The sequence below is a fragment of the Ailuropoda melanoleuca genome, chromosome 13 (genome assembly GCF_002007445.2).
Source record: "Ailuropoda melanoleuca isolate Jingjing chromosome 13, ASM200744v2, whole genome shotgun sequence".
Classification (NCBI taxonomy): domain Eukaryota; kingdom Metazoa; phylum Chordata; class Mammalia; order Carnivora; family Ursidae; genus Ailuropoda; species Ailuropoda melanoleuca.
Window position 1 is genome coordinate 33,645,485 of NC_048230.1, and position 11,872 is coordinate 33,657,356.

An 11,872-nucleotide genomic window follows, 5' to 3' on the forward strand; every position below is an offset into this window, starting at 1 on the left:
TTGTTGGTTTTGCTTGGGGAGAACGCAGTGTCTTCCCCAGCAGTGCCGTGATTCTTTCCATAACTTTACACTCTTGCAAAGTGGGCTGCGAAGCCTGGCTCCGTTGAATTCCAGGATGGTGCATTTAGAAAGAAATCGGCTACAGGGTCTAAAATGGTCTAAATAATTCAAGTGTTCTTCCTCAGCTCGTGCATCTTGAGCAATGAGCCATGTTTGAAGCCCTGCATAAGCCACCACCCTGGACCCTCTTCTCGTTGGTTGACCTTAAGTGCACCAGCTCTCCAGGCCTGTGTCTTTTTTTAAGTCACTCTACAAACTCGGAAGAAATGAGGGTGGTCGAAATGACCGAGCGAACCCTCCCATGGGCCCTGGCCTCCGTGCTGCCCCAGGAGACGCTCTGGGTTTGCCTCTGCGGCATTCCCAGGTTGGCCTGAGTGAAGCCATGGCTCTGTGGCAGCTTCTCCCCTCGTCTTCCTTGGCGAGCACCCGCTCATGGCCTCCTGAAAAAGACCCCATGGGGTGGTAGTGAGGGGGACAGTAGCAGCATGTACAACCCAGAGGAGACTGTCCCTTCCCAGGTGCCCCATGCACGTGACCTGGACCTTGTGCCCTCAGAGCTGGCTGCCTCCGTGACACGGGGATGGAGGGGGCACACCCGAGCCCCCTTTGAGCTCCTAGCTGCAGCCTCACGCTCTCTCCGGAGCACGTGTTCAAGGGCCTGTGTGTGTCGTGTGCACTTGCCACCTTCGAATGCCGAACATGTTGTGTTCCATCTTCCTTCTCAGTCACAAAGAGCCGAAGAAGCTGGCGGGGGTCCACGCGCTCCAGGCCAGTGAGTTGGTCGTCACGTACTTTTTCTGTGGAGAAGAAATCCCTTACAGGAGGATGCTGAAGGCTCACAGCTTGACCCTGGGCCACTTTAAAGAGCAGCTCAGCAAAAAGGGAAATTATAGGTAAGAGCCCAGCGGCTTCTTGCTGCTCCGCAGGTTGTTTGCTCAGGACCCAGAGCCAGAGTCGCCTCCCTGGCCTGGCCAGACCCGGGAGGGGCCGGGCGGGAGGGCGTTCAGGAGGCGCTCAGGCCGTCGGGCTCCCTGGCGCTTCTGTTCCTTCTCATTTCCTCTCTCCTCTCACCACCGACAGAAATAACACAGCAGCAGCAGGGAGGCCACTGGGAGGGCTCTGTGGGGACCGGGACGGGCTTTTTCTACCAGGTGAACCAGACTCTGAGGAGAAAGGGGACTTGGCCAGGAGAGCTGGGCTTGGGCCATCTCGTGGAGGCCCTTCCCGAAAGGCAGAGAGCGGTGTGTGTGTGTGTCAGGGAGAGACAGATGGACAGACCGATGAGGAGGCTTGGGTCTAGGGGAGACTGGCTGACCACTCTGAAGGCTCGGGGAAGGGCAGAGGCCGTTGCCTGGAAATAGAGACAGCATTCTCCTTCCTCAGCCTTTCTGCCTAAAGAACTGCCTCACGCTATGGAATGGGTCAGGTGAAGCAGAAATGCTCTTGTGTCCGTAACAGAGCGGGGGCAGGCCCCGGGGGTGGCCACTCTTCCTGCTGGGGCCTGGGCAAGGGCACACACCCTCCTTCCAGCTCTCCTTTCCCTGTCTGCGTGGTGGACATGCCCGCCTGGCCTTCTAGGGCCCCAGAGGGGATTCAAGAGTGGAGACCGTGTCATGGTCACCTCCCCCTGAACACAGGGTGGGTGATGACTCCACCTGCGTCCGTCCAGAGTCCTAGCTGCTCCTTCTTGGTGGCCTTCATCCCAAGGGAACGCGTGGGTTCTGCTCCAGCCGTATCTCGGCTTGCGTGCGCAGGGCTGGGGAGGGGCCCTCCTTTAAGGAGGCACATGGTATGTGCTCAGAAGGTGCCAGCCTCCCCCCACCTTGAGCCCGAGAGGGGAGTGGAGGACTGCATCGCACTCAGGGACTTGCCCGGCGGGCACCGGTTCCTGGAGCCCGCCGCCAGCGCCCCGAGACCCTGGCCCGTCCGGAGCAGGCCCCATGTGGCTTTACCGGCCACTCCACCTGGTTGGGCCAGGGGCCCAAGGTGATTCCTCTTGCTGGGAAAGGATGGGGCTTGGGGGCGGGGACCCTGTAAGTGACGGAGGAGCGGGGCGTGGCGCTGGGCTTTAGATCTTTCCATCTGACACCAGGGCAGACGCAATTCTGAAAATGTATCAGAGGGATTAGGGAATAGCCCTGGTTTCTGCTTCTTTCCTCCTCCTCCTCTTGTTCTTTTTTTATCTTGAACAGAAACAAGGTGAAACTAATTACACAAGTGTGCCCCTCCAGGGATTCATTTTGATCTCAGCTGTGACTTGGCTGGACTTTGAGTGGAACTGCAGGTGACCTTCAGGAGAGAAGGGCCGTGGAGCTCGGAGCAGAGGCTGCAGGGGAGGCTTCGCGCTCAGCCACTCCGGCCACATCTGGCTCTGATTTTTTTTTTTCTAAGGCACACTTAATAAGCCTGGCTTTGAAGCCCCAGCCTCCCCTTTAATGCACAAAGACTTGCACAAATGGTTGATTCTCAAATTCTTTACTGATTGGATCAGGCTGTGGCCAGACCCTTCCCAGCCGCCTTATCTCTCTGTGCTTGCTCTCCGGCTGGCCGGAGTGGGCTCGTGGCGGCTCGGGGTTCCATGCCTGGCCCTCCCAGTAGGGGTGGTGCCCCGTCCTCCCACGCGCTCCCCCTCACCCCCCAATAAAAAGCCCAGCGAGGATGGGGCCGCGGAGTGGGGGGACCAGGGCCGCACTGAGTAATCTCAACATGGCAGGGGTTCAAAAGGAGAACAGTCTCTCCAGACGTGCCAGACGCTATTGGTGCCAGATGTCAGAAGAAAGCAGAGTTTGCCACATAAAGCATGTTGCAGTGGAAAAGCCCGTTTCTTGGAGAAGATGAGGGCAGCGCAGTGCGTTTGAAGTCTTGGGGCCAGGGCCGAGGGAATGTGGCCTCTCTCCTCTCTGGAAGAGGGTGCAGTTCTGGAAAAAGTCACTGCATGTTTGCTCAGAGGTGCCTTGAAAGCCCGACCTGGTAGAGCCAAGGGGTCGGGGCTGGGGGGCTGAGGGGCACGACCGAGGGTGGCGTCAGAATCGTGTCAGGAAGGGGCCTTCCCCCCACTGTCCGGGGACCCCTGTGCGCCGTGCCCCTCCCTGTCCCCGCTCGCTGCCCCGTCCGGCTGGGCTGCTTACCCCGGTGCTGGGGCCCAGCTGGGAGCGCTAACAGCACGGCACCTTGACTAAACCAGCTGGTTGGCTTTATTTAGCCTTATCTCCTGTGAAAGTATTTGGCTTGCTTTCATTAAAGAGGAAAGAAGTTGAGCTCTAACCAAGGGGAATTCTTTTTTGTTTTTTTCTTTTAAATGAAAAGACAGAAACAAAAACCAACTGTAACCCTGAGACACAATTAAATTTTTTAGAGAGCTGTCCCCCTCCCCGCAGAGGACCGGGACCCTCCCTCCAGGAGTGGCCTTTATTGGCTGAAGGTGACAGCTTGCAGGGGCGAGTTTAATCCATCCGAGGGGTCTCCCTGGAAGGGGCCGGGGAAAGAAGGGGCCGGGCAGTGGGCCCGCCTGGAGGACAGCAGTTGTTTCTGAATGTGGCTCTCCTGAGAGAGGCCGGTCATTTGCGTCCACACAATTAAACAGCCTTAGAAGAAAGAAGTCTGGGGTGGGATAAAAGGAACCTTTAATCAAGGGGCATAATAGAAGGGTCTTTAGTGTTTGACCCTGGAGGGGTGAGGTGGGGTGGAAGCGGAGGGGAGGGAAACGTAGCCGGGCCGGGGCTGCCTGCCACCATGGGGCTGGCTAGCCTCCTGCAGCGGCCACCGAGGAAAGCAGCCTGTCCCGTGGCTGTGCCAGGGCTGGGCCAGAGGAGCCGGCCTGTGGGTGCTGCAGGGTGGGAAGGACAGGAGGTGTCGGCCTTCCACAGACTTCTACAGGTTCAGGGTGACTGGGTCTGGGGCCTCTTGGAGGGACCCCCACCTCGGCTGCTGCTGATGGACCCGGTGTGCCCTGCCCTTCCCACCTCCGCACCCCTCCCCGAAAGGGGACAAAGAAGCAGGTGGCTCTCCTCCCCAGAGTGCGCTCTGCCTAGCGTGTGTGTGGGGGGTGGTCCCAGCATTCTGGGCCAAGGACTGCAGGTGGGAGGCCACCCCGCCGGCTGCTCTCCCCGTTCCCAGGTGACCCCCACCTGCCCCATCGCCCCCACCTGCGGGCCGGTGGCCCCATGGCCGGTGTAAATCAGAAGCGGGCAAAGGTTCCCATGCACACCTGCTGCGGCAGAACCCTCAGGACCCCTCAGTCCTCCGTGCTGACATCACCTCTCTTCCAAGCAAAGTAGAAAACACATCACCAAGACACTCTGTGGGTTTTCCTTTTAAGGTATTACTTCAAAAAAGCAAGTGACGAGTTTGCCTGCGGAGCCGTGTTTGAGGAGATCTGGGACGATGAGGCAGTGCTCCCCATGTACGAAGGCAGGATTCTGGGGAAGGTGGAGAGGATCGACTGAGCCTTGGGGGGGCCGCCGCCCGCGCCGCCGGCCTTGACCATGACGGACCGCAACGAGACGTTTTGAAGGAAAACTGAACCAATGAAGAAGACAAAATCTCGGGAAGAATTGGCCACTGGCCACTTGGGGAGGGTGGGGAGGGTGGGGAGGTTGGTTTTCACTATTCACGAGCTGGGTACTGAGATAAGAAAAGCCTGAACTATTTATTAAAAACATGACCACTCTTGGCTATTGAAGACTGTTTTCGAGAGACTGCTATACATAATATATGACTGCCTAGGGAGCTGAAACCCATGAACTAAGAGAAACTCTGTATAGCTTACCTGAACAGGAACCCTTACTGCTATTTATTGAACAATTGATTCCCCCCGTCCCCAGTTTATGGATATGCTGCTTTAAACACGGAAGGGGGAGAGGGGAAGGCTTAATTGTCCTGTCCAGACTTGGGAGTTGAGCTAGGGGTGTATTCATGATTTCTTCATTAAAAGGGGAATTATTATGCTTTGCCCTGCATTTCTCCAAGCGGAGATGGACTTTTTTAAATGGTGCCCTACCATTGACACAGGCAGAAAATTGGTGCATTTTTTTTCTCTGCTGCTCTATTTCGTTATAAAGGTCTTAAGGAGGGATTTATGTTGCAACGTCACTGCCATTTGGGGGTCATCATGTGGGATGGGATCCATTGTGGGGCGGGGGGGAGCCTCATTTTGGGGACCCCAGATTTCCTCACTAACTCCTTCTAACTCCCCACCAAGGCCCAGCACCCAACAGCTGAGGCCCTCTAGAACCTTGGGGTTCAACCCGTGCTTGTACTGAAACACTTCATTGGCGTGGTGGTTGGGTGGTCGGTTGGTTTTTCGAACTAGTCTTTGGCCCACCGCCATTCTGGAAACACCCCCCTCTCCCGGCCCCTGCCCTGCAAAGAAGCAGACAGTTGAGTTAAGACCTAGCAGCACCCTTTCCTCCAGACACCTTCATTCTGACTTTCGGGTTTTCGTGTTAAGTTAATCTGTACATTCGGTTTGCCACCGTGACCTGTACTATATGTCTGTATATATTGTACGACAGAAGAGTATTAATCCACTATCTCTAGTGCTTGACTTGAAATGAGTACAGTACCTGTACCGGCACGGCGTCCCGCCCCGTGTGTCGCCCTATATTGAGGGCTCCAGCTTTCCCTTGTTTTTTGAAAGGGGTTTATGTATAAATATATTTTATGCCTTTTTATTACAAGTCTTGTACTCAATGGCTTTTGCCATGGCATTTTGTTCACTTATACTGTAAATTATGCATTATAAAGAGTTCATTTAAGGAAAATTACTTGGTACAATAATTATTGTAATTAAGAGATGTAGCCTTTATTAAAATTTTATATTTTTCAAAACGTCCGCCTCGTCTTTGAGTCCCCCCGGGGTGGGAGCAGGGCAGAGGCAGCCTTTTGTGTGTGCACACCTGCACTTCATGGCCCACCTGGCCTGAGCCCCTCTCTTGACTGACCTTGACCTCTTCTCACCCAACCTGGCCCTGCCCTGGGTTCTGAAAAACTCTGTCTTCAAAATCACCTGGTTAATGGCTGAGGCTTTTCTTGTCCCCCGGCAGGCCGTGACAACTTCCTCTGACGTTCCCCTTCCCTCTGATGCCTGTGCAGCCTCTTCCTCGAAGGCAGGTCTCATCCGGCCGGGTAGGTCCAGGAGATGAGGAGTGGCGATGGCTTCCTCCCAGGAGTCCTGGGAGAAAATTCCCAGAGAATGGCATGTGGATCTAGAATGTGCAGTGGAGCTGATGAGCCCTGAGCTCAGTGCTAAGCAGCCTGGCTGTGTGAGTGACCTCAGCAGAGGCCTTCAGCAAGGGCTGGCCTCCTGGAGGGTCTGGGCTGGAAAGGCGGTCGGAAGAAAAGGGGGTTCAGCAAGAGAACCGCAAGGCTCGCTGGACCGTTTACTCTGTGTGCCCACGGAATTCGGCTGACCGTTGTTCACTCAATTCGGGTTACCTCCCGGTGCGCTGGGCGCTCGGAGGTCGGGCTGTTTCCCATCTGGGAGGGCCGGTCTCTCTACCTAGAAGGGTCCTATAATGAACCCATTTTAGAAAGAAAGTGTCCGTTGGACTTGGCTTCTCACATGAGGAGTTTTCCTGCGGTGGGGACTGCAGCGAATGCAGTTGGCTTTCTGTCCCCGTTGGAACACGCGAGGCTGACAGGGTAGGGTGAGGCCAGGGCGCGGCCGCGTGGGGTGAGGGGCTTCCTGGAACTGGCTAGCCTCAGGGCGGCAGGGTTAGGAGGCATGGGGCGGCTGCTGGCCGGGCAGGCCAGGGCGCGAGGGAACGGGACACCAGGCTGCAAGAGTCCTTGATCGTGGGCCTAATGAGTCTGGAAAGGGGGGCTCACAGCAGAGGTAACCCAAACCCACTTGCAAACTGTAACGTTCTTCCCAGGCTGAAAGGACAAAGAGATTGAACCTAGTGTGGGTGGTGTGGGTGGGATGTTAGGGCTTTTAATCTTCAGGCCTTTTGATTCATCCCATGAGAGTCATGGGATGAAACAGACCTGGGACTCAGACAAACCTGGACTCAAGTCTAGAAGACCGTGGGCAGAGGGCCCGTTTCTCTGCCTCTAGCATTTTAACAATCAGTCGTGCTTCACCTGGCCCTGATGGGCTCCTGGGGTTCCTGGACCTTCACATTGTGGAATCCCCCGTGAGGAAAGGGTCGTTAGTTTTATTAGATTCTTATAGGGATCTATGACTCAAAAGAGAAAGCTAAAACACAGTTTGGGCTGTCTGCTCTTTCTTCCCTGCCCCCCAAATCATTTAAGACCCAGCCCTTCAGAAACCTGCCCCCGACTGGCCAGGACCGGCTCCAATCTGGCCTCTCCCGAAGGAGTCGCACTTGTTCGCGTGCTCCTGGATCTTCCCCTTCCTGAACTCCAGCTTCCAGTCCAATTCACCCCCTTAGTGCTCATTCCCTGGTGCTTCCTTCTGCTCTGGCCTTATTTCTCAGATTAATTGTTAACCAGCTAATCAGAGGTGGGGTGCAGACCGGGGCGGGGGGCACAGTTTCTGCCGCTACTAAGTGGGGATGGTCAGTGTGTTTCCTTCCAGGGCTGCTCTGATGGCCGAGTGCGTGAGGTGCAGAGGCTCGGGATCTCACTCCAGGTCTCGGGTACTTGGGCTGCATCCTTACTGCCTGTGTTAGTTATTATTAGCTCCTCATTTGGAAATTCCACCCCTCCCCATTCCTGCTGCACATTTGGGCTCTGGCAACCCGCTTCCCTCGCCGCTGACACAAAACCAGTAGGGTGGTGGGCAAATGGGCCCGTAGGCTCCTTGATGGGGTGGCTTTCAGCTAGAGCAGAGCCTTGGCCCCAGAGCATTGTTAAGTTTTCATTAAATCTATGACTTTATACAATTATTGGAAATTCTGTGTGGACTCTCACCTAGGGTGACAGTCCATGTAGAGAGGCTTGAAATGTGGGGCTTTGGGAAAAAGAATCCTGTTCTACCCTCCCTCTACCCCCAAATATGTTGGGATCATAATTGTGCTGTCAAAGAAGGAAATTGGCAATTACCCCAAAGAAAATACTCCAGTCTATTTGAATAATTAGGTTAGATTTGTTGTTGTTGTTGTTGGTTTTCCTTGAGTTCTTTTTGGTAAAGAAGAATATTCCTTTTTTTTTTTAACCTTTAATAAATCACTTGGTTGTACAGGAAGTCCCCAAATTATGTAGATGATTCAAAAGAGGGAACCACACCTTCCTTAGTATCCTTATTCCATGTCATCAACCCGATTTTCTAAAAATCTAATACGAGAGTGAGCCTCTACTGTATTCTATGGCTCATCCCAGGAAGGGGGGCCTCCCCCTGGATATTGCCCAGTCCTGAAAACATAAATTCCCTGAGCTTCATCCACACCGACCATTAAGTTCCCCTAATGTGCTCTGGTGCTCAGAGCCTTTGCATATGCTGTTCCCTTTGCTGGGCTCACCCCCTCTCTCAGCCTTTCCTGAGGTGGTCTGCCTTATAGCCTCATGTCTGGACTTAAGTGTCCGAGGTTTGTCCTCACCTGGTCCTCCCCATCACAGAAGTTCCTTCACCTGTTCACTGCACATGCTCATTTGTAACTAGACCACAAGGATTTCGTTGCCCACTTACTCACCCATGAAGCAGGGAATAGATGTACCTCTATTCACCATCACGTGTATAACAGCCAGTGTGGTGCTTGGTGCCTAGTAGGCTCTCAATATTCATAGAATTGACGCCAAAAAAAAAAAAAAAAGAAACTACCAATAGCAATTTTGGTAATACCTATAATGAAAATAATCACTATTAACGTTTTACGGTATCTTTCCAGGTTAAAACACACACACACACATCAGACCATATGGTGCACCTTATTTTGTAATCTGTATTTTTCACTCAATAACATGTCATTGGCATATTTCCATATCAATAATATTTTTCTGCATTGCTCTACAGCATGACTTCAACGTATGGCTGCATTTATTTAATCACTTACGGTTGGACATTTATATAGTTTACAAATTCTGCAATTATAAGTCACATCGTAATGAAATCTTTCTAGCTCCCTCGGCATTCATAGCTAAATAGTCTTTAATTATTAGGATGAAGGTTTTCCATGTAGAATTTCTGGATCAAAGGTCCATTTTAGGGCTTGTCCCTGACTCTCCAGGGCCTTGCTCGCGGTTGGCCCTCAAGCCACGGTTAGGCCATCCACTTAAATCTCAAGCCTGGATAGTCAAGGCTCTCCTCAGTCTGAGCCAAGCCTGCCTTTCTGGTAGGATGTCTGTTTTCAAGCCGGGTCACCTTGAGCAGGGAACGTCCCTCTACCCGGGTTTGCCTCTTTGTAACCCGAGGAGCGTCACCAGTACCCACCAGCACCCTTCACAGGGCCGATGAAGGTTGTTCAGGTGCGCACAGCTCTTGGCAGTCAGTCTGGCGTCGTACACGTCCGCCGCTGTGATCACCCGCTGAGCCCCACCATCCGGTCTTCATACCTGACTCTGCTCAGCCCTTTCTCTCCTTTCTCTCACCGGTGATATGCAAGCCCTGGTGTGCCCCCCGACCCACGCCCCTCTCTGCCCTCCCCTGGCCTCCCTTCCACAATCCAGGGGGACCCTGACTTTCTCCGGCGCTCAGCCTAGGGTCACTTCTATTTTTTCTTTTTCCTGCCCTGAGTTGTAAGCCACTTTGCGAACAGGGTCTGTGGCTCACACTTTGATGTACAAGACCTTTCGGATAGGGGCGCCTGGCTGGCTCAGCTGGAAGAGCACTCAACTCTTGATCTCGGGGTCGAGAGTTCGAGTCCTACATTGGATAGAGAGACGACGTAACAATAAAATCTTTAAAAGAAAAAAGAAAGAGCTTTACAGATAAAAAGTTACCCTGGGTGATAGAGAGAGTGCAGATAAGACTCCTCCAGACATCCTGTGACCGCACACGACCCTTCTTACCTCGCCATCCGACTTGGCCCCATTTTCCCAAACTCAACTTTGGACCAAACCATGTGGTTGGGAGCCCCTGACCCTTTCATGCTGTAGACATGGTACACGGAGGGGGTCGGGAAAGGATCCAGTGGTCACAGGCATTGAGGTCGGCTTTCTCTCCCACCGTCTCCCAGTGATCTCAACGAGAAGAGACTGGAAACCAGCCGTGAACGGTGTTGTGGTTAGAGTTGCCCCATTTAGCAAATTAAAATACAGGACACCCAATTAAATTTGAATTTTGTATAAATGATGAATAATCTTTTAGTATGAGTACGTCCCCTGTAGTAGTTGGGTCATACTATACAAGAAATCTATCTGTGTATCTGAATTCAAACTTCACTGGGCATCTGGCATTTAATCTGGCAACTCCAGTTGTGGAAATGCTTTGGATTGCCTGCTCAACCTTCCTCCCTCTTTGCTTCTCATGTGCTTTCTTACACTACAGAGATTGGAAAGCTAAACCCTCATTTTCCAGACCACTTTGTGTCCAGATTCGAAGTGGGTTCTCTCATTTAGATGTGCTCACTAGGAGACAGAGGCGTCTTCCTTTGGTTTTTGTTTGCCCACAAGCAAAGTCACGGAGTCACAGGGCTTTCCTGCAGCCCCATGCACGTCTGTTCCCAGCATCCCGGGTCCTGAGAGGTGTGGAGCTGGGACAGCGGTCCAGGCTCCCCATTGCGGTGTCCCACCACTAGCTCCGGATGCACAGTGACTGTGGCTGCTTCCAGATAGCGGGGCCGCGCCCCTGGCAGCATCTCCATCCACCCTCCTTGGACAGGTGCGTTCTGCAGGACGTTAGGAAGTCATGACCAGAGGCTCAGTCTATTCCATCTGTTGGCTCCTTAAACAAACCTCTAAGCACCTTGTATGAGTTTACTTTCTTAGAAGCTTGTCCTCGGTGGGGGCTGCTGGAACAAAACACCACAACGCGGGTAGTTTCAGACAACAGAAATTTATTGTCTCCGTTCTGGAGGCTGGACGTCCAAAAACAGGGTGTCAGCAGGGCTCTGCTCCCTCCGAACCCTGTAGGGAAAGGAGCCTTTCTGGTCCCTTCTGGCTTCAGGTGGCCCCAGGCACTCCTGGGCTAGTGGAGGCAAAACTCCCGCCTTCAGAATGTTCTCCCTGCGTCTTATCACACAGTCCTTCCTCTGTGTTTATCTGTGACTGCGCCCAAATGACACTGCTCTCATTGGCGACGGGCCCAGCTGACCTCCTCTTAACTTATGTCTGCAAAGACCTTATTTCCCAATACGGTCACATTCTGAGGTCCCGGGTGTTGGACCTCTTCACCATAACTCTTTGGGAGGACACAGCTCAACCCACAACACATACTTAGAGTAGTGTCCATCTCCTAGCTGCTCGCTTGTGACTCCCATCATTGTGTCCATCCTCACAGGGAAAGAGAAACACCAATCTTTCAATGAGAAAAACTTGCACCATCACCTCGGGGAGAAATGCACCAGGACCACGTGCAAGGCCTCTGTTCTCCCTCCCTCCGCCCGCCAGTCACCTCATCCCTACACACCCCAGGTCACTCCGTGCTCCCTGCCCACCTCCCTTCCCAGACCCGAGCCGACCAAGCCCGTTATCCTGGGCCCGCTCCAGCCTGACTCCTGCACACACCTTTGGTTCCATTTCTACTCAGCCTCAGTCAAACCACAAAATCCAGGCTGCTGGTCTTTGCCCACTGGAAGATGAAGCCAGAGTCTGAGGCCCACGGTAAAACGGTGTGGAAAGCCAGAGATGTCACGGACTCTCCAAGAACGATCTTGGCTACCAGACTATACAACCCTGAAACAGGTCACTGGGAGATACTATGGAATTTCAACCTCCAGAGATTTCCAGGTGGAGAATATAAAGCTGATACGCC

General features: G+C 53.4%; 1 protein-coding gene across 4 annotated transcripts in view; it reads left to right on the plus strand.

Annotated features, from left to right (window-relative positions):
• AXIN2 (axin 2) overlaps positions 1 to 5,889 on the plus strand; it is a 30,074-nt gene extending 24,185 nt beyond the window's left edge. For all 4 annotated transcript variants that reach the window (XM_034640595.1, XM_034640596.1, XM_034640593.1 and 1 more), the window contains 2 exons: positions 786 to 953; positions 4,379 to 5,889. In XM_034640595.1, the coding sequence (XP_034496486.1) occupies positions 786 to 953; positions 4,379 to 4,505 (295 nt within the window). In that variant the 3' untranslated portion in view covers positions 4,506 to 5,889. The remainder of the gene's footprint in view (positions 1 to 785; positions 954 to 4,378) is intronic.
• The last annotated feature ends 5,983 nt before the right edge of the window (positions 5,890 to 11,872 follow it).